This window comes from Tiliqua scincoides, chromosome 4 (genome assembly GCF_035046505.1).
Source record: "Tiliqua scincoides isolate rTilSci1 chromosome 4, rTilSci1.hap2, whole genome shotgun sequence".
In the NCBI taxonomy this organism is placed as follows: Eukaryota; Metazoa; Chordata; class Lepidosauria; order Squamata; family Scincidae; genus Tiliqua; species Tiliqua scincoides.
Window position 1 is genome coordinate 133400126 of NC_089824.1, and position 22137 is coordinate 133422262.

At 42.3% G+C, this 22137-nt stretch overlaps 1 protein-coding gene across 3 annotated transcripts in view; it reads right to left on the reverse strand.

Moving 5' to 3' along the window:
* The window catches only part of DPYD (dihydropyrimidine dehydrogenase), a 533115-nt gene that overhangs the window by 170623 nt on the left and 340355 nt on the right, over positions 1–22137 (reverse strand). For all 3 annotated transcript variants that reach the window (XM_066623608.1, XM_066623607.1, XM_066623609.1), the window contains one exon: positions 13575–13739. In XM_066623608.1, coding sequence (XP_066479705.1) covers positions 13575–13739 — 165 coding nt within the window. The remainder of the gene's footprint in view (positions 1–13574; positions 13740–22137) is intronic.

Sequence of the window (22137 nt, forward strand, 5' to 3'; positions counted from 1 at the left end):
TTGCCCATGAAATTTTGATTTGTCCCTGGACTGAAATAAGAATACGTTTCTTATTAAAACCCTCTTACAGCATCAACTTTCATGCAATAAGAGAGTTAACAGTTATAAACCCTGTCATGTCTGTGAGAAGCAGAGGAATTATCTTGTTATCAATTTAATAATGGAACATTGAAGTAAATGATGCCATCCACTGACACCAGTAACACTACACTCCCCTGGGAAATTCAAGTCTGTAGAAACTGTCAATCTAGATGGATATGGACATATTAAACAATGTAGGTTCAGTCCATAAATCTATTCTTTCAATGCTGGCTTACTAAAAAAAGATCCTGCATAGTGATAAAGACAAGGAATGCAGAATGTCTTGACGTTACTGACTTTAAATCCACTTTCAGAGGGAGTAAAAAAAAAAAATCAAGGGGGAGGGAGGAAGCAGTGAGCAATTTAACTGCCTTTTGTTTTGCTTCTTCAGCTGTATTTCGGACTTGCTTCTTAAAGGATACCCTATGCAAATAAAGTGTTAAGGACTGGATGATCTGAATGGACGAAGTACTTTGTAGCTATTATTCCTTTATTTATGTGTAGAATTTCTTTTTTCCATTTTTTGGGCTGCATGTTCACCTGTCACTTTGTTGTACTGTCCAGGGCCTGCCCAGATTGAGACGTAGCAGATCTTTGCTGCTGTTTGTTTTTAATAAAGCAAATATCCTTCCGGCAGGCAAATAATCTCAGAAAACAGCAGCTCCAAACAGAAGCACGCTGGTGTTTGTTCACAGTGGGGCAGAGAACACAGAATGGGATTGGCAAACAACAAAGCTAAACAGAGATGTTCTGTCAGAGAGCAGGCAATGAGGAGCCTGCAAGCCAGTCGCATCACAGTGCCTTTCCTTCTGTTATGTCTCAGGTATGCTCAATGTATATGCAAATCAAAGAGGATCAAGTGATGCAGACTGTGATCTAGTTACAAAGTAAGGTACTGAGCTGCTAACATTCGATTTTAAGGGTTTGGTGTTTTTTTTTTTTGGACTATTGGGACAAAAGTACTGGAAACAGCAGGTAACGATATTTCTTTATCTGTTAAGATAACAAACGTAAAATCTTATCTGTTTGATTGGATTGAAAAACCCCAGCCGAGGACATCTGATAAAATGTTACCTGCCCAAACTGAGTGATAGGCTGATTTGCACAGAAGCGAAACACTCACATTATTAACAACAACAACAACAACAACTCGGTATTAATATACCACCTTTCTGGTCATCGGGTTACTCCTCTGACTTTATTCAAGGCGGTTTACATAGGCAGGCATTTCTAAATCCCTCAAGGGGATTTTTACAATCATAGAGGTTCTCTCTTTCAAGAACCAACAACATTTCAGAATGGATCTTCCTGGTTTGGTTTCACTTCTGGCCTCCAATTCTCCCACGCAAGCTGACAAGCAGCTCCATCTGTCACATGGAGGACAGCCAAAACACTTCTTGCACACACCAAGAGCAGGTGGAATCACTCAGCTCGGCTTGTCAGCTGCTTCAAGGTCTCGCCATTCTCAGCCGTCCAGGGAGCTGCCGGTGTCCTCAAACTGGCGACCTTCTGATGTTATCTTCGGGCTAACGGAGGCTCTACCCTCTAGACCAGAACTCCTGCCCTCTCTTCTCACCTCATTAATCCCATCTCTCCTCTTTGTTTAAATGGAAGTGAAATTATGGGTGATTGGCATCTCTGATAAATGAATTTGGATACCAAGATGATTGAAACCTGATGCCAACGTTAGGACCTCACAGTGTCATGTTTAGTTTTTAGCTTTAGATTTCCCTTCAAGCCATGGGTTCTACAACAAATGCTTTTCATAAAACCATGCACTGATACTGATATAGCAGATGTAGCCATACTCTTTGCACATGAGAGAACAGGTGGAGTTGCAGTCCAAATCTGAGTCTGTAATTGTCCCAATCCAATACAGGGCCTACAGCAGCCTCTCTAGTGATTCAGAGCCTTAAATCCTGCTCCTGCACTGTAAAAGCTGTGCCACTGTCATGAGTACTGGGGTTGCTGGTGTAAACAGCTAGAGGCCCCAAGCACATGTCCCTGGCTCCACCAGCCAGTGCCAGAGTAGGTAAGATGGTGGCGAGGGCAGATTGGGGGAAAACTGGGTTGATACATTACTTAAACTGGAGGCAGTTTAGGAAGGGGGAGCATCTTGGTGACAGTGGTGCATATCAAGTTCATATTCTCATTTTCCCAGCCCAGCACATTCCATAAAGTTCCTCGGACTTACAATAGCTGGTGTAAGTCCAAGGAACTTTATGGAATGTGCTGGGTTGGGAGGTCCAAGGAGACTGGTGGAGGTCCAAGGTGACTCACTATCCCTTCATAAGCCCTGTGACCAGCAATGGGTCTCCACTGACTTATGTCAGCTCTTTAGTGGTGGAAGTTCAAGGAGACAAACAGAGCATGTAGGCTGGCTCCAGAAGGGGATAGCATCACCAGGTGCTGCTCCCTCCTGCCTCCAACATGACCCTGGTCTTCCCCCTGATCCTCCTATACCCCCCACTACGTTCCACCTGACTACCAATGGTGGCAGCCTGGAAGCGCACGGATTATGCATTTGCAGAACAGGGTTTACAATGCTGCAAAGTGCATTCCACAGCCAGAACACTAATTCCAGTGGCAGTAGCCCCATTTAGGATTGGGCCATTAGTCATTACACTACACTAGCTCAAAGGACTCATGAAAAAAGATATTGAAGAAGAAGACAAAGACAAAACCAGAAGATGCTCACTTGGAATTCTGAATGAAGCTTTACAGTTCAGCCCTTCCCACTCACCCACTAACGGGTATCCCAATCGCCTAATTAAAGAGGTGATCGGAGTTTGTTTGGCCTGGCCGGGACACTAGAGTCTCTCCCAAAGGGGGAGGGGAAGGGGCTGGGTCTGGCAGCTACGGCAGACCTTTTAAAAGGGCAAGAGACCCAGCTCTCTTCCTCCTTTTGCACATGGGCACCGTGGGAATAACCGCCTGCCCGCCCGCAAGGCAGTCTGAGTTTAACTGGTCGCCGTTTGGGGCCGGGTAGGAATTTTTTGCTGCCTGCCAAGATTGGCTGAGGGGCAGGCAGTTTTTTCGCCTACCCCAGACTGTTATGGGCCAGGGGGTTACAACCCCCCTGTTTGCAAGCTGCCATTGGTCACTTTAAGAGGGCAGGTGGTGCGGGTTAGGAGGCGTGAATGGGACTTTGGCATGCACCTTCAGGCGGCATAGGCAGGGCGGAACCCTATTTCAGTCCTCAGGGGCTCGGCGGCACGAGGACGTAGACGGGGCCCTGGCCGGGACCGCGGGGCACACCTCAGAGGCTCAGCGGCTCGAGGTGGTGCAGTCCGCGGTCCAGCTGCCTTCCCCTTAAGGGACAGACATGGATGAGACACGCCGCCCAGCAGTGGGGTGCGACTTGGAGTCGGGTGCATGCCCGCCTGGGGGCAGAGGTTTCTGGTACCGCCCAGAGGTCCCTCCCCGCACCACAGGGGCTTTCGCTGCCTCGGATGCTGCAGGTCTCAGCCTCTGCTTCTCTTGCTAATGTGAAATAAAGTGGCCCTTTCTCCCATATCTGTTGTCTCGAGTGTTCATTGGACAGTGTGGAAACAAAGCAGAATGAGTTCCTGCATATATCTGCTGCCAGTCAGCCAACCCACTCTGCCAACCCTGGCAGGAGTAGCTTACTTTTAAAACATTGTCTTAGTGCCAGGGGAGCCAGAGAAGCCAAGGCACAATCAAAAGAGCTAATGGAAAGTGGTTATATCTAGTTTTACAATATTTCAAACACATAAGCTGTAACCTGCAGCAAAAACTTAACAATGGGGTGCTGACATATTATTGATTCTTAAGACCACACATTGAAAAACAAGGTAGGCAGTAGACAAAAAATCCCGAGGGGTTTTTTCCTCCTTCAGTATAGATTTTTCCAACATTTTTATTTTAAAATGAAACACAAACTTCCTGGACAACAAATCTGTGCTCCCAAAGGCAAGAGCAGGAATAATACATGCTTTGTTTAAATGCAGAAGGCAGTTCCTGAAGGTGATTGCATGTTGATGCCACCACATGGGGTATTGTTACAGATTTGTGACCGCCCCCCCCCCATTCTAGGTGAAGTGGAAGAATTAATTTTTATAAAAGTCTCTTTGCTTTCTTTGAACTGCCTAAACTTGAAAAGGGGACTGGGGAGATTGAAAAATTTGAGCAGAGGAGAAGTTTACCTTGCCATATTCCTATTCCCCAAATAGGTCTTCCCCATGTGGCTGAATGCACGTTTGCTTGGTTACTGACTTAACAACAGGCAGGGATTAATGAATTAAGAACCCATCTCCCACCATCAAATGTGTCTCCCCCCCCCCCACTCCCTGAGATCTTATAAAACAACAAAGAAGAGATTGTTGCATTTTCATGTACGGTCATTTAGTCCAAACAGTTCCCCCCATCTTAAATGCTAGGTTTCTTCAGAACCCTCCGTTTGGCCTTACAGCACAATGCTATGCATCTCTACTCAGACGCGAGTCATGTATTCAGTAGGGATTACTCCTAGGCAAATGTGCATAGGACTGCAGTCTTCGTTTCCCATTTCCTTTGCTCATTTCCTCAATCCACTATCTTTTCCACCTGCATTTTCATCAGTTTCTTTTCTGCAGGTTGTGTGAGGATTAATTCATAGACTGGCAACTTTTAATCACAGAAGCTGGACTGCAAACAGTCAGACAGATTCCTCTCCCCCATCGCAATTAGAAAGTTTGTGAACATTCCATACTGTGGAACCAACTCAGCAAACTGGAGTCAGAGACTTCACAGTAGGTGCAATGCAATATTGATGTCTTTTTCTATGCTATCACAGCTTATGAGTTTTGCTTCTATTGTTTTAGGATGTCCCATATGCCATTACCAGTCCAACACTGCTTCTACACTCCATCTTTCATCAGTCAACAGATGGGCTGTCAAAGATGTCTTTTAAAATACGCTATAAGCTGTGGTGCATATCAGCATTGATTTTTGTCCTCAAGAAACTGGCATTGTGATTTTAAAGCAAAAATTGACAGTTACTGGATTAATGGATTCCTACAGCTCATTGTGAAAATGGCCAAATGAGAGTAGCAGATCTTCCAATATGATTTTTATGAGTGTGTAAGAGTTGCAGAGAATATAGCTCTACAGGGCAGGAAACTAGAATTGAGTGGATATGGATATGTATCCTCTGCATACCATGGTAAGCTAAAAACAAAATTAATCTTTTCCTTCTTTTCTGCAAGGAAAACCATGTATTGCTGCTGGGATATATGAAACTTGTAGTTGCTAATGCCTCCTGGCCCAATATATTGAACTACGAAGCAACTGAAACTACAATTTCTAAATATCTTGAAGGGTGAAGCCTACAAGGCCACTGCAGACACCAGCCACACGTTTACTTGTGAAATAGAAAGGCTGGAAGGAAAACTAGGGGCTAACTCTTCTTGACTCAGCCTTTCCAAGTTTCTCTCAGATAATTCTTTAGTGACTAGTGTTTCTCAAATTGTGGATCAGGACGCACTAGGCGGGTCACAAGCTAATTTCAGGTGGGTACCCATTCACTTCAATATTTTATTTTTAATATACTACTTAATGCTACCAAGGCATGTGACTGCATTTGGGGAAATGCCACAGAAGGCTATTACGAAGATGCTTTCAACAATGACAGTAAATGGGACTTACTCCTGGGTAAGAGTGGGTAGGATTACAGCGTAGGATTGTTAAAAAATTTCCTGCTTGATGATGTCACTTCTGGTGGGTCCTGACAGATTCTCATTCTAAAAAGTGGGTCCCAGTGCTAAAAGAGTGAAAACTACTGCTTTAGTGCCTTCAAATTTTTCAAGGTAGATCAGAAGATGGAAGCTAATTATGAGGTTAGACAAGAAAGACTCACCCATCATTAAAAAGCAGGTACCCCAATAGCAAAATAGGTAAGGGATAAGGGCTATCTGAAAATACCAAAAAAAATAAAAATAAAAATAAATTCCTGAACATGAGAAGATGCTGTCTTCAAATGAACCTCAACAGTGTTCTTATCCCTACCATAAAGAAAACAACCATATAAAGCCAGGATGGTGCAGTGCAGCGGTTCCCAAACTTTGCAGCATCATGACCCACCTCATCCTCTGCAGTGGGTCTTGACAATTCTGGTGGTGCTGGAGGCCTCTCCCAGTCTGGCAACCCACTCTACAAACCTCTGTTGTTTTCAGAATGGCCCTCAAAAGCCTCTATAAGCCACTTCCAGTTTTCAAAAGCAAACCAGAAGTGGCTTGTGTAGGCTTCTGAAGGTCCATTCTGAGGCCTGCAGAGTGAGTTGCTGGGTTGGGATGTATAGTTAAGGAATGGGCTTCTTCAGAGATTCATGTAAGCAATGGTTTGGCACAAGGGTGGGCAAGATGGCCCACATCATGCCCCACCAGTGGGTCACAACCCACACTTTGGGAAGTGCTAATGTGGTGATTCGGGAGTTTGTCTTAGACCTGGGAGACCCAACCTCAAATCCCCATTCAGCAATGAAGCTTCCTGGGTGACTTTGGACCAGTGACCTTCTCTCAGCCCCACCTGCCTCACAGGGTTGTTGTGATGACAAAAGGAGGGGAGGAAGCATGTACTCCCTGAGCTCCTTGGAGGAAGGGCAGTATAAAAATGTGAAAAGAAATAAATAGCTTATCATTTTCATGGCAACAAAGAACTGTTGCTAGGTTTTGGGGTAGCCTCTCAGAGACACTGCTTCCAAATATGAAGAGCTAAGAATGACAAGAAAACTGTGTTTTTACAAGACCAAGAAATCACAGGTTGATCAACTTATTTTTGCATGCATAGATTTGCCTACTGGTGCAAACTGCCTGTTGAGGTTGTAAAATGCAGCTGTTGCAGCACAGCCTGAGATGAAAAACATGTCTTGTATTTTCTTGTGGTCTTCAGTTTGAGCATTTCACCAATGGGTTGTTTTCCACGTATGTGTAAACAGTCTAACAGCACAGTCCTAACTGCACTGGTGCAGCCAGGTTGCAATGGCCTATGCTTTATCCAACGCAGGTTAGGAGCAGGCCGGAGGTCACCTGCTATAAGGGAATCTTTTTTTTCCCCCTTACCCCAAGTAATGTCCCAGCCTGCCCCATGGGGCTACTCAGATCTGCATAGGGTAGCCTGGCCTGAGTGTGGGGATTAGGATATGGCATGTGCTGCTGCCGCTGATCCCATCCCCCTTCTGGGCTGGATCCTCACCCATTCTGCCTTCCTCCACCAAGAAATACCCACTTTCCACCTCCACACCACCCTCCTGCCACCCTCTCCCCCCACATGCCACCCAGCACATCCTTGTGCCTGTCAGTGCAGGGAACTGGCACCAACAGGCTGGCACACATCTTTGTGCTGAAGCTGCTGGATCTCAAGTTGGTGCAAATGTGTCTTATGGCAGGTTTGCAACACTCAGAGCTGGCGCAGGGAGGCCTGCCCGGCTCAAGGCTGAGATTGGATTGGGCTGTAATACTTAAGTAGCTAAGTATTATTATGTTTAGTGACCCAAGAACATGCTGGCCATAGCCCAGCAGCAAATAAGATGCAACGTTTCAGAAAGGGAGCTGGCACCTCTCTATAGAGAAATCTTTCCCTTTGACTGCCATTTGTACCAAGTTCTGGTAAATGTCTGAAGGATGAAAACTTGTACATTCTCAGAAACTGATAAAAGTCTCAACACTTCTGCTATCATTTTAATCTTGTTTCTTAGAACTATGGGGCCAACCGAACTTCTATCAAACTGAAAGCTTGTGCATTTGTGTATTTGATACATTCTGGCTCAGCTTTCAACCCATGATGAGTTGAGATCTAGAAGGTGCCAAAAACCATAACAATGTACACAAAATAGCAATAGAAAAATACAAAGTCACAGTACAATAGAAACTGTTTCATTTTAAATTATTATTATTAAATAAAATGTTAATAAATAATTATTTAATTTGTGAGTGTTGAATTTGTTCCTGCCTGATCCTTTTTACCAGGAAGATTATGAAACTTGCCTTTTTACCTTCTTTCTTTGTACTTTGCACCTGAGATGCTTTTCTGGTGAAGGGACAGGCCTGCCATGTTTCTAGACCATGGTGATGCATGCCTCATCCATTCCCTGTAATTTCAATAAATGTCTCTTTGTGCTCCGAGGCATGGCATCTGGCAAATGGAGGCATGCTCATTTTGCTATTTAACTTCTGCTGGGCCCCTGGGCTGGAGAGGTGCAAAGATGGTTTTGCGCCAGCTCCCCCTCAGCTTAACCATGCGCTCCTGGTTACAGCTTCTCAACAACTGTGTCCAAATGTTCCCATAATCTGATGCACTGTCTGCATTTCAGGAGTCTGTGATCAATGCTTCAGGCACCTTGTGCTTTATCCATTCTTAAGTGTGGGTATACTGTATACTGATTTCTGAGAACTAGAAATATGAGGTCATTGGTTTACGCTTTGACTTCTGTTGATATGGAGAAAGCTGATTGACATCCCAGTCCTACGCATTTCCTACTCAGAAGTTAGTTCTGTTATAGCAAATAGGGTTTACTCCCAGATAAGTGTGCACAGGATTGCAGCTAGAGTCACATCAGTGTAAAACAACTTTTCCATGACAATTTAAGAATAAAGAAAACGTATGATGTGTAATAATCTGAGTGCTTTGGTCTGAAGCAATACCTGTTGCAGGACGTGCTGTGAGCAGAACCGGCCTGCCTAATAGCTTAGTATAGGCAACCAGGAAAATCGTATTGTAATCAACACTATAGATTCCTTGACTGAAAGAGCATTTTTTCTCCTATTCAACTTAACTTAGAAAAAGTGTGTCTGTGTGTGTTCATGCTCCAGTTGTGAACATTTAACAGACAACAAACAGTTTCAAATAAAATAGCAGCATGGCAAACTTTAGGACTCTGTACATTATTGTTGATTTATTTCTAATTTGATAAGAGGCACTTTTTCAAGTGGGTGCTTCTCTTTTATTTAGCAGGGGGAGAGTAACTGGCCCTCCTCACCCCAGCAGTGTTTTTTCTAGTGGCTGTCTGCTGGTGTTTTGCATCTTTTAGATTGTGAGCCCTTTTGGGACAGGGAGCCATTAGTTATTTGATTTTTCTCTAAAAACGCTTTGTGAACTTTTGTTGAAAAGCGGTCTATAATAATAATAATAATAATAATAATAATAATAATAATAATAATAATAATAAACTTTATTTGTATCCTGCCCTTCTCCCTAAAAGGGACCCAGGGCGGCTATAAATATTGTTAATAATAAATAAAGTGCCTAATAGGTACTAGGTGTAAAAAAAGTAAAAGAACAGAAATTTAAGGCTTTCTTAAATGAGCCCTCTCATTCTCACCAAAAATACCGATGCATTATGCCTTTCTAGGCTTAGACCAAACTCTGGTGTGCTGCCATGACACTTAATTAGCCCACATTTGGTTAACCCACAAATTTACCCCAGATTTAATTAACCCACATTGGAATCATGTCTCAACCTAGACTTATCAAGGAGTATATATGGGTGGGAAAGTCCAGAAATAACCTGAACCTTTCTCATTATTGTTAGATGTCCAGTAGTAAATACAGTTTGTAATTCAGGATGAGAAACAGAATTCTGATCAAACAAATCATGGTTTGTGGCATCACGTGAAGAAGGCCTTAGATGCAAAACTGATGAAAAATTCATTTGGAAGTGATAATGAGGCTTAACAGTGATTGAATCTGCTGTCTTACATCTTTTTTCATCTCTCTCTTTCATAATAAGTCAACAGTAAACTTAGCATCCAAAGCTATTATGAGGTATTGTTATACTAAAGTATTGTTATACTAATTGTTTACTCTCTAACACTGCAATGAAACCCTTTTTTCCTCACTAGAACACTCCATACACTAGCAATGACTGAGGAACAGAGCAAGAGTTGATATCCGAAGGCACTGCTACAAGCCTTTAACCCCAGTAGTTCATTGATCCCTAGGAAATGTGCCTTGGTTATTGTTGCTGTTTGAAAATGGAAAGAAATAGGCTGAGGAGGTGGTCACATGTGCTGAATATAATGTGCTGAAAAAATATATTTTTTAATTTTGGTGTCTAGTTGTCATTTGCAAAAATTGGCACTGAATATACTCAGAGAATCAAGCTCCACGTCCAAAGCAAAACAAGTGTTCACAATCCTCTCTGGGTGCAGCTCTTTGGATCTTAACTTGTATCTATACACAGTTGAAACAAAGCGACATTTGACGATAATGTGTAGGGTAAAAATATAAACATACGTTTGCACAACCCACTTGTACACAACTGCCAGTGCAATCATGCAACACATTTTGGAAGAAAAAGAAAACTGACATACAGAATGGTTCCTCTTGCTTGCAAGCAGCTCTCCCTGAATTCCTTCAAGTAGCAAGTTTCAGTACTGACATTAGCTGAACTGGGAAGATCGGGTGATGAGAGCGCTAAAGATATCTCTAGCCATTAAGGATTTGTTTTTCCCAATAATCAAGAGAAGCTCTCAGCTCATTTTCTAGAGGAGAAGTGGTGGAGTATTTCAGAAATGGCTTAATTTTTTTCTCTCTCTTACTTTCTACCTTGAGGCAACATTTTCAAGATGTGCTTATAGCCCTCGTAAAACGGTAAAATCCATTCATTTCTAATAAAACCAATGTCTTGAGCTTGAAGCAAAAAGATTGTTCTGACTGAAGTTACAAATATCCAGTATGCCTTACTGCCCTGTGCTGTTGCTTGTCATCTTTCGTAAAGGCTTATTTGATCAACACAAAGACATGAAAGGACTTGCACAATGCAAGAAAATCCACAGAAATCATATGAGGTGGGGTGCTGGAATGCACTCATCTCCCTCAAGGCCACTGCACACTTTGTGGGGTGGAGGGGAATGGGAAAATTTGTAACACCATCTGCATGCATTTTTGTCAGGCAGCACTTTTGTTGTGGGAATGCTGAATTTATCTGAGAAGTCAGGGTGTGGTATTTCATCTCTGCAAAATGGAATACATCTTCTAGAGCAGCAGACCCCAATCTGTAGGTCCAGGACCCACCAGTGGGTCATGACACAATTTTTGATGGTTCTTGAGGGAAAATTAGGCTATGTGCATCAAGCTGCTACTGGGGGGAGGGGAGCATTGCTGCCCAATCACCATTACCCTTGACATTTATAAAATAGGCAGCAGCTTCTAGGGCCTATTACATCACCACAAAAAGTGTGCTGCTTGTGGGTTACTAGTTCAAATGGTCAGAGGCCCCACATATGTGAGAACAGTCTATCAAGGACCCACGGGAACAGGTAAGGTGACAGCAGTGGCAGGTCGTGGGTGCTTCAGTGCAGGAGTGTGTCAGGGCATGGATCTCACAGGCAGCACTGCATGCTGGGATCCTACCCCCCTTTCCTCAATCCAGACCTCCTCTTGCTTCTCCAAGGTCCAGGTGGCCTACTAGGAGGTAAGTAAAAAATATTTTTACTTTTTACTTTAAGTAAAAAATACTTTTTTTACTTTAAGTAAAAAATATTTTTACGTACCTCTCCTGGGCTGTCTGGTTGCCCCTCTCCACTACAGGATGCAGTGTAGTGGCATTGGCATTGGATAAATATGTGGTAGAAAGCATTTGGGCATTTACGTGTTTTTTCATCTAAGCCAACACGAAAGGATTTAATTGGTGGTGAAGTGCTACAAATACAATTTACTGAAAGTTGTTTGGCCGAGGAACTCCCTATTTCTAGGAAAGTTTAATTCATCAAGGTTCCATTAACCCCCATGTTTCTGGAAGATGCCTTGCATCCTGCTGCTCCTGAGTGACATTTTAACAAGGAACTTTCTAAATTACTTCTGGAATTTTAAAAAGCATGGGTATGCTGTAGTTTCCAGTTCTCATTGCTCATTTGAGTCATTTTTCCTGTCTTGGTTGCCAATGAGCATTGATGAAATGCGGCAAAAAAGAAACACATGTAGAATTGCACCAAGATTATTTTTGTGTGGTGCTTTACTGAAGCACATGGGTACACCTGCACATGGAAAAGCACCACACCACAGAATCTGGATACTATATGTGTAAACAAAACAAGTTAACTGCCTTTGCAGTGTTTTATCAATTCATACAAGGCATATGCATGTCAGTGCAATACTCCGAAAAACAAAAGCCTGACACAATCATCCATGCAGTCACACCAAGATTGCCTTTTTTACTGTGCTTTGTCGATACACACTGATGCAGGGGGACACACTGTGACATTGATAGAGATGTTGATTTGAGATGCAAAAAGTTGCGGCACACTGCATGCATTTTGCTTTGTATAAAATGTGGGACTATGGAAAATTCCTAATGCACGAGTTATATTTCTAAAGCAAGACCAGTAATTCAGAATTCCACAATTTAAAGAAAACTTTCGATGAGGTCATTTTGGAGGCATCCTTCAATTCATTGTGATTCTTACTTAGCTCAATTCCTGTCAAGACCCTGTGAAATTAAGGTAACTGAAATCTGCAAAATTTTAATGCAATTCCTTTTGTACTGAGGATCAATTCAAAGCACTGTCAACTGCTTTGATGGTGACAAAGGCTTAATTCTTGGCATTTTTTTTAAACACTCTGTTTAAACTGTCTTCATCACACTGAAAAAGCAATTATATATCAATTTTCTCCTGTTTTTAATATTTACTGTAACACAATAATTTACTTTAAGGTAATCACTAGTTGATATGCTTTTCTGTCCTCCTCTCTGCTTTTCATTCATTCAAATGGAGAATGTCATTCTGTGCTCATTAAGTTCACTCAGACAAAATGCTCAAAAAGTGTCTTTTCTTTGTCACTTAAAAAAAACGCATAGCAGATTTAGTTTTACATGCCTTTCCTGGGGAGGGAACAGAGATCTGAGCAAAAACTATTTCCGCAAGCTCTAATTGGGCAGAGCATTTTATAATAAGCAATGAGAGATTTCTACTCAGAGAACAAAACTCTGTCCTCTTTTAGGGATACATTTACCATTATAATGATGATAGTTTAGAGATGACTTCACATACACACTGAAGTACATTACAAACATTGATACTGACTAGTCCAGTGGTTTACAAACTGAAGTGTCGCAACGACCCAGCCTGAGAGCCCCCTTAAGGAGCAGGGGAAGGCAGCGATGTGATCCTCAGGATTGCACTGCTGTGGGGGCAGGGGATTTAAAAAAAACACCTCTTACTTTGACCAGGGTGTAGGGAGCCCTGCAGAGTGCTCTGAAGGGTTCCCCTCAGCTTGTAAAACGTGAAAGTTGTAATCGCAATCCAGTTCCAGTTTCACAATTGCAACCCGGCGGTGAGTTGCAGGTGGCTTTTCAGAAGGGTAGTGGGGAAAAAAAATCACTTCTTTCATTATGATTCTTTCCATGATCTTGTTCAGTGGATCTTAAGATTCTGCTGATTCTCTGCTTATGTTTGCAGCTCTGAACTCCTCTGAATTTGATCTACGTTTGTTAGATTGATCCCTTGAAATGGGATGGAAATCAGTGCAATATAAATGTCAATAAATAATATACTCACTTTGTCAGGGAAGTCACTCTTCAGCTCTGTGATACTTCTACACCAATAGGCTGCTGTCTTCTCACTGATTAGCTCAATGTTGAGAAAAGAACCTTGGCCTGGACCATACAGGGGACCCGAGGTCGTTCCACGTACTATTCTTGGAGAAACATTTGTTACAATGTCCTGTAAAATAGGAAGAGATTCTACAGGTTAGTTACAAACAAAACAAAAACTGCATTTTTGAAGTATTGCTACGTATACAAATACATGATGCTACAATTCTGTGCACATTTGCCTGGGTGAAACCTAACAGCACACAGTAGAATTTACTTTTGAGTAAACATGAATGGGATTGCACTATAAATGCATCGAGAGAGGAATGTATAGGAACAAAACATGTATTTCTGAATAGGTACTATCTGATGTTAGGACGAAAAGGTAAGAATATAATAAAGATATATGGGCTTGACACAGTACTGCCACAAGAGGCAGGGCCAGTCCAATGGGGTTCACTGTTATATCATAAAAGATTCCTCTGACTTCAATGTACTTTGCGATATAGCGGGAAAGGGTGCTGTTCAAGAAGCACAAGTCCAAATCTTTCTAGGGCACATGGAACTAGTCATGCACTTCTTTGGATACAACTTTTAGTACAGACGTGCCCCCATATCCATGGGGGATCCATTCCAGGGTCCCCTCGCAGATATAGGGAACCCTGTCTTCACCCCTACCCCTAGTGTGCCTATTAGTGTTATCTGAATGCTTACTCCAGCAAAAATGTTCTTCCTTTACAGGGTCACTATAAGCATAAAAGCAGCAGCCTACACATCACATACAAGCTCACAGTGACATGCAGGCTGCCTCCTGGCAGCCTGAATGATTGAAATGATTAGAATGAGGTTAACAGGAAGTGGAAATTAACCACTTCCTCGTTTTTTCAAGTGTTCAGGAGGCAGCCTGTGCGTCACTACAAACTTGTATGCTGTAGTGACCCTGTAAAGGAGGAACATTTTTGCTAGGGTAAATATTTAAGTAATGGGCATGGGGGGATAGGGCCCTCAGATCTGTGGATTAGTGAATCTACAGATACTGGATCCGCTGATATGGGGACCCGCCTATAGCTGGAATATTCAAGATCAAATGCTCATTAAGTGGTCTTGGGCAAACTACTTCTTCTGAGTCTCACTAGTCTTCACAGGGTTGTTGTGTCGCTTCTGGGGCCACCTGCACACTCCCCGCATCACTGGTTGCATTGTACCACATTTTCCAAACTGTGTGGCACTGGTGCGTCGTGACACACAGTTTGGGAAACACAGTGCAATAAAGCCAGTGACAGAACAACTTCTGGGTGGTGTGTTATTGTGTTCTTCAGTTTTCTGGTCTTGGCAGGTCAATGACCCACCAAAAATCAGGGCACGACCCACCAATGGGGTTGCAACTCACAGTTTGGAAAACACTGGTATAAGGGAGAGTACTGCTTGTTTATTTGTTTGTATAAAGAAGTTTTATTCTACCTTTTTCCTGGTGAGGACCCTAAAAGGAAATCCTTAATATTCAAGTATTAGTCTCCAATTGCAGCTGGGGCTGAGAATGAGTGGCTTTCTTAGTACCATATAGTGAAAATCCATGGCAGAGAAGAGAACTAAACTCAGGGAGAGCACAGACTCTTCACCACTATGCCAGTTCTCTATGCCACTGAATTTACCTGATCAGAAAGCACAGTAACCGCAAGGCATTCTGATTAATTTCTGTCAGCGTTATACACTGCATGATTTTAAAGGAGATAATCAAACCACTTCATACAAAAACAGTGAAATAACAAGGAAAATGTGTATAGCAAAGCCAGATTAAGCTCCCACGATTTCAAACTTTGCCTGCACCTGCAATGAAAATGATTTGTAGTACAGAAAAAAAATTACCATTTATTTATTTGTTAAAAAAGAGCTACAAGGAAATATGTTCCTTTGGCAATTTCGAATAAAAATGATTTGGGGTGAAGGCCATTGAGTTAAGGATTTCATTGAATTATTTGGTTAAGTACCCCTAACTCACCATCTTGTCACTTCCAGAGTGATAACATGAACCCCCATTAGTATATAGCAATTAAGGTCAATTTACATATTTTAATTAAAATCCATCCCATATAAAACAATTAGGGTAATAGGCATACTAACTGATTTCATAACATTTGGATGTTTTTCCAACTAGATAGACAGGAAACCTTAATTAGCATTAATTAGTGTTGATCTGCATATGTTCGATAAGGCATACCCTCACCACAAATGATTATTTATTCCGAAATCTGCCACATGGTGCCGTTGAAGTGGATAAAGGAACGTCCTTCACATTGTATGCAAATGTCTGGTAATTTTTATTTGTTTTCTGTATTTGGATTATTTATTATGAAATAAATGGGTAGGAATGGTATGAAGGCACAGATATGTATAGCCACATATAGAGAAAACATACCAATTAACGTGTAGCAGTTAATCAACCCTGCTGACAGTTCTGTAATAACTGAGAAAATGATAGTGCTTAGAACTTCTCCTCTTGCATTTCCACTTGCATCCCAAGATCTTGCATGCCAAGAAACTGCTCAGATAATTTGCAGGCACACTTTGAAGATGTGGACATTCTGGTGCACACCTTACACAGAAAAATGTAGACTACTTCTCAATTTTCTTTTTCATTAATGGATCAGTTACTTTCAAAATATAACACCTACATTTTTCTTTAACAGTATATTATTCCTCAGCCTTTTCAAATGCAAAAGCTACTTTGTTTTTTCATTTCTTAAACAGCAGTCTTTTTCATTTCTTATACAGCAGTGTTTCTCAAACTGCGGGTTAGGACCCACCAGGTGGGTCACGAGCCAATTTCAGGTGGGTCCCCATTCATTTCAATATTTTATTTTTAATATATTAGACTTGATGCTACCATAGTATGTGACTGCATTTACAGCCCTGTACTTTTAACAAGCTACTATGTATATTCTTTTAACAATGAATGGGACTTACTGCTGGGTAAGTGTGGGTAGGATTGCAGCCTAGGATTGTGAAAAATTTTCCCTGCCTGATGATGTCACTTCCAGTCATGACATCACTTCCGGTGAGCACTGACAGATTCTCATTCTAAAAAGTGGGTCCCGATGCTAAATGTGTGAGAACTACTGCGATACAGTATATAAATAAGAAAGGCAGAATGATAGGACCAGCACCAGGTTACAATGGGAACCCGGGGGAGGGGGAACTCCACCAGGTCTCATGTCTGACCTTTGCAGGAGCACTGCCTGCTACCACTGATGCCAGCACTGAAGGGACAGCATTCCCAGGTGCCACCATTTTGGCCAAACTTTCCAGTGCCTAACCCTCAGTTATAGAGGTTATCCGCTTTAGCACTTTCTGTGTGTGCAAAGGGTTTTGTGTGAACTGTCTTGCTGAAGTCCTTAAAATAAATCAGTAAGGAAAGTTTTATCCATATATTGGAGATAGGCATCACCTGGTGCAAGAGGCCAGTGTGTCACCCCCACAATGGACCTCCTCCCATGCAGTGGGCAAGACAATGCCCTGGGCAGTGGGCGTGGTGATGCACCATCGCCCTGCCCTGCTGGTTTTTTGGCCATAACTTATGATAGAATTCTGCATGAAATTACGCATTGAATGATATATAACATGATGGCATTATTCGAAAATACCAATATTTTAAAAATTTTGGCCAGTAGTGGTGTCACACACACCCCTGTGCACATCTCCTGGTGTGGCCCGCACCCCCTGAGTGATGCTACAGGCTGGGCAGTTAAGGCTAAAGGAGAGTAGCTTGCCAAGGTTCACCGAGGAAGTTCACGGCAGACGTGAGATTTAAAACTGGTGACTTTGTAGCACATAGCCACTGTGAGGCATTAGCTCTGACAGAGGCCTGGGTATCCTTGCTGAAACCTCAAAGCAACCATGACAGGTGCCTGCCTAGAGCATCTTTTGAGTATTTCCAAGAAAGACAATCCCAACAGCCTTGGGAGGCAACTTTTTCCATTACTGAAATCCTCTTATATTTAGGAAGTTTGTCCTAATCTGGACACCTAAATCTACCTTTCTTGTATTTTCAAAATTGCTGTTTGTCTAGTCTTCAGGAAAGATCCAATCTTCTTTTCGATACACTATACGTTTAAATCTTTGAAGTCTGACAGCATCTCTCATATACGTTAAGTTTAATTTTGAAGAATTCTTGTAGGAGATAAGAAAGCCAAGTGCAGACTGCCTTCACAAATATATATGTGTTAGTATCAAGAGAGAATTCAGAGTACAATCCCTATGCTTCCTCTTCCTGTAGATCAGTGGTTCCCAAACTGTGAGCCATGGCTCCTCAGGGAGCCACTTAAAGACAGTTGGGGACCTGGTTCCTGTGGCAACCTGGGGCACAGGACCGCAACTGCTGTCGCCCTTCCACAGCACGCTGCCACTCCAGGGGGATACGTACCTTGGCTATGGAGCCTTGCACAATGATCCTAGGTGCTTGGAAAGCCTTCTGCAGCGCCCTTACTAGTACTTCCGGTTTTCCAGTGAAAACCAGAAGCAGTGTTAAAGGCACTCTGGTGGCCTCAGAAGGCTTTCCGAGCACTGCAGCGTAGGGCTTTGCCTGCTCCCAGAATGGTTCCAGAGGGTGGATGGAGGAGGCAGCACCGGTGCCGCAGGTGGAGGCAGCGCCACAGTGGGCGTGGCAGCGCCAACCCAATGGGGCCAACAGGTGCGAGCTTGTTGGATCTGGGGCTTTTGCCCTCCCCTGCTCCTCTCTAAGCTCCTCTCTATCCTTCTTGGCTCTCTGGTGCTGCTGGGTGGGGCTTATTTGTACTTTCACCTTTTTGGTGTGATGATTAGCAATAAAGGCATCCTCACAATGGTGAATTGCAGGAGGGCGATAAGAGACTGACCCTCTGAATGGCTTCTCCTGACCCCTCTTCCAGGAGGTGAGAACAAAATGCTTCTTCTTGCCCTGGCCACCGGCATAAAGCTTTTCTGATTTGAAAAGTAGAAGCGTGCAATCAAAACTTTGCTTCTGCTCCTGGCGTCATTGGTTGCCAAAAGTCTGTTGCCATTGCGAGGGAGATACAAATGTTTCCCTTTTTGAAGAAACTAACAGAGAAAGAAAAAAAGTAGGCAGGGAGCAGGGGGTACTGAAGGATCAGTGAAGGTCACTACCTGCATGCATTTGTTTGCCTCACAGTGTCACCAAGTTGAGACTATGAGTGCTGGAGAACTGGGTGCTCAGTCAGACATGCTGAGCACTGCAGCTGTTTTTTCAGCCTGCTCTACAACTCATTGGTGGGGAAAAGGGAGGTCCCAGCTGGCAGCAGACATGGAGCAGGTTAGCATTGCCTGCACTTTTTGTACGCACACCTCCCCTTCTCCCTTTGCAGCTAAACCCTGGCATGCATCTCTCTCTCTCTCTCTCTCTCTCTCTCTCTCTCTCTATTGCAGAAGCAGCAGCAGAAATCAGCTTGATGATTTCCAGGAAGGACATTCCATGGCTTGCTTGGTGCTTGGAGCCTGATTCTTGCTGCCTTTAGTCACACGCTTGTATGGTAAGCAAACACGTCTAGCTCACCTCATCCCAAATATTTTCAAGAAGAAAAATGAAAGTACTGCTGAGGCTGGGCTTACATTACCTCCTCCCCAAAAGAAAAGAAAAATAACGTAACAGGGAGCCACAGCCAATGGCTAGTAGGTCAATGGAGTCACAGGTAAACCTCTTTCACAAACCTCTTCCCTGGTTCTGGCTGATGTAGGGAGTTCCCAGATTTTCCCTCTGTATTTGGCCTGCCCTGAGACCAGGCCTTATGGTCTCATTTTATTTTTAAAAAATTATTTATGTCTGGCTGGCCTGTCAGCACGTCCTCTGATCCTTTCTCTATTCTAAAACAACCTCAGCTCCCCTCGCTTTTCCTCCCCCAAATATGCTGTTCAAATCCTTGGCTTCAGTAGCTCCATTCTGAATTCATTCCACTTTATCAGCATTCTTTATGATCTCTGACGCCCAGAATTAAGGACAACTGCCAATGAGGACTTGCTAGTTAGCATTTTGTGCATGGCCTCATTTTGTCTAATTTAGTAGATGGACAGTAGCTTCTGCCATCATCTATGGCAAACTGTTGCCACTTTCTGCCACTTTCTATAATGACTCTTGGACTAAATGCCATCAACATGAAAGGAATGCAATGTGCTTTGCTTCTGATACTGAACTCACAAGCTACACACCCTCCACTGGCCCCAACACAGAAACCAACTCTGTATAAACGGAAGGGACTGAAAGCAGCAATAAAGTTTGTGGGAAAAGGGGAAAAAAACAAACAACACCATATCTCACCTGGAAAAGGGCTCTGTATCGTCCATACTCTTATTAACAGAAGCGACCAGGACAAATGCCCTTGAAGCACTTTGCTTCTCAAAATTATGTATTAAACTAAAGGGTTTTTAATAAACCAACAAAAATAAATCAAGCATATGCTTGAGGTAGGCAATAATAAGCACTCTTGTAACAAAAGAAGGTAAGAATTCGCTGTACCCTTATACAAATAAATTAAATTATCTTAAACTTATTATGCATGCATTCAAGTACTGGGAAACAGCTGTTGTGCATTACAAATGACTGGAGACAAATGAAGGGCTTGGATGAGGATAATTTTACAAAGAACTGTAATTTCATTACAACTTTCCTCACATTATACATTTCCTCAATTGCAATCTACTCCTGAGGGCTCCTTGCATATTATTTTTTCTCCTACATGCCCACAGAAAAATGGAAGTGTATAAACTGAAGCACAAACATGTCTTTATTGGCCCAAGTTAGAGATGAGCTGAAACTTCACACTTCTCCAGTTTAACTTTTGCTTAAATTCCACCCTTGCCTTGGCAATATGGTGGATTTGGGAGCAGACTGGAGCATGACATGCGGTAGGGGAGCAAATGTCCCCTTACCTCAAGGAGAGTTCTGTCCTGCTCAATTCCAGTGCTGGATGTAGCGTGGGATGTGTGCCCCCCTCCTTCGCTAGCACTGAATTGGTTTGGGCTGTCTATCTGCAGACCCACACAACCTTATTTGGGGATGATGGAGACAGACATAGCAGTGGAAATCATATGTCAAACACTTATAATAATAATAATAATAATAATAATAATAATAATAATAATAATAATAATAATAATAATAATAATAATAAACATTTATATAGTGTTTTCTGAGTGTACATTCATATATATTATTTTGATGTGTCCTTACAACAACCTTGTAAGATTTTATTATCCCCACATTGCAGTTGGGGAGCTGAGGTTGAGAGGGAGTGACTTTCTTAAGGTCACCTAGTGAGTTCATGAAAAAGCTCAGATTCAAACCAAAGAAGTTCTGCTTCAAAGCTCACATCCATGTAAGTAATGATCTGACAAAAAATATTCAACCAAATAACCATTATTCACAATGTATCTAACTGAGGATTTGACAGGGAGCTCAATTTTTCTACCTAGAAAAATTCCAAGTCCATTTCCTAACAGTTCATATCTTCCTGTAAACTTTCTCCACAACTAACTTCAATGATAAGTTCAACAAACATGGCAAAACAAACGTAAGCCATGGTATGTCTCCAGAACTTAAGTATAAACACTCAAATATTAATATAAAGCAATCAAAATTAATAAATCAACATTTTACTGGTCAGAAAAACTGACTCCATTGTAGACAAGTACATTAAGAAGAAAATTCCAATACTGATTAGATGACAACATCTGTCTGGCCGCTTGAGCTGAGCACAAGTCTGAAACTCCTTGGAACCAGATCTACATTTGGGGGGATTCCGACCTCAGACTCAGCTACCAAGGAGACAACATGCCTTTTCAGGTTGTGGCACCAGTGTTCCAGTACACTTCCAAGCTCCACTGTTTCTTTCAGTCAGTTTCGTCTTTTTTTTGCTGAGCCCTCAGATCTCAAATTGTGGTTTAAACTGCAGCCATATTGAAGGGGGAATTTCCATTTCTGAACCACTATAACAAAAGTATAAAGCTCAGAATGGAATAAATGAGAAACACAAATGGCACATTTTAAAGTCAATGGAGGACTGCAGTTCAGGTCAAAGAAGCCATCACTGGCTGTCATTTGTACAAAAGAGACAAACAAGGAAAAACAAAATCAGACGGGCTCTGATAACAGAGACAGTCCATGAAGTCCACCAGTGACTTGTTAACTGTCATTGTTTTCACAAGGAAAGTGTGCATTTACACTGAGGGGACAATAATGAGACAAGATTAAGTACTGAAGCTAGAGTTTGTGTTAACTTTGGCATACAAAATACTTGTGTTTGGTGAACTGTGTAACCTTTGACTGTTTTCTGTTCATTATAAATGATGTAAAGGTTTGAACAAAATGATCACAGTACTTCTTTTCAGAAGTTAATTTATATGACCTTTCTTTCATCCAGAGTGCTTTGGTGCTATATTCATTAAGGGAAGTAACTTTCAGAATGTAACTGTGGTTACTACTTCCTAAATGTCAGTGCTGGAATAAAGACAGCCACAGTGGGCTCATCGTGAACAACCCAACA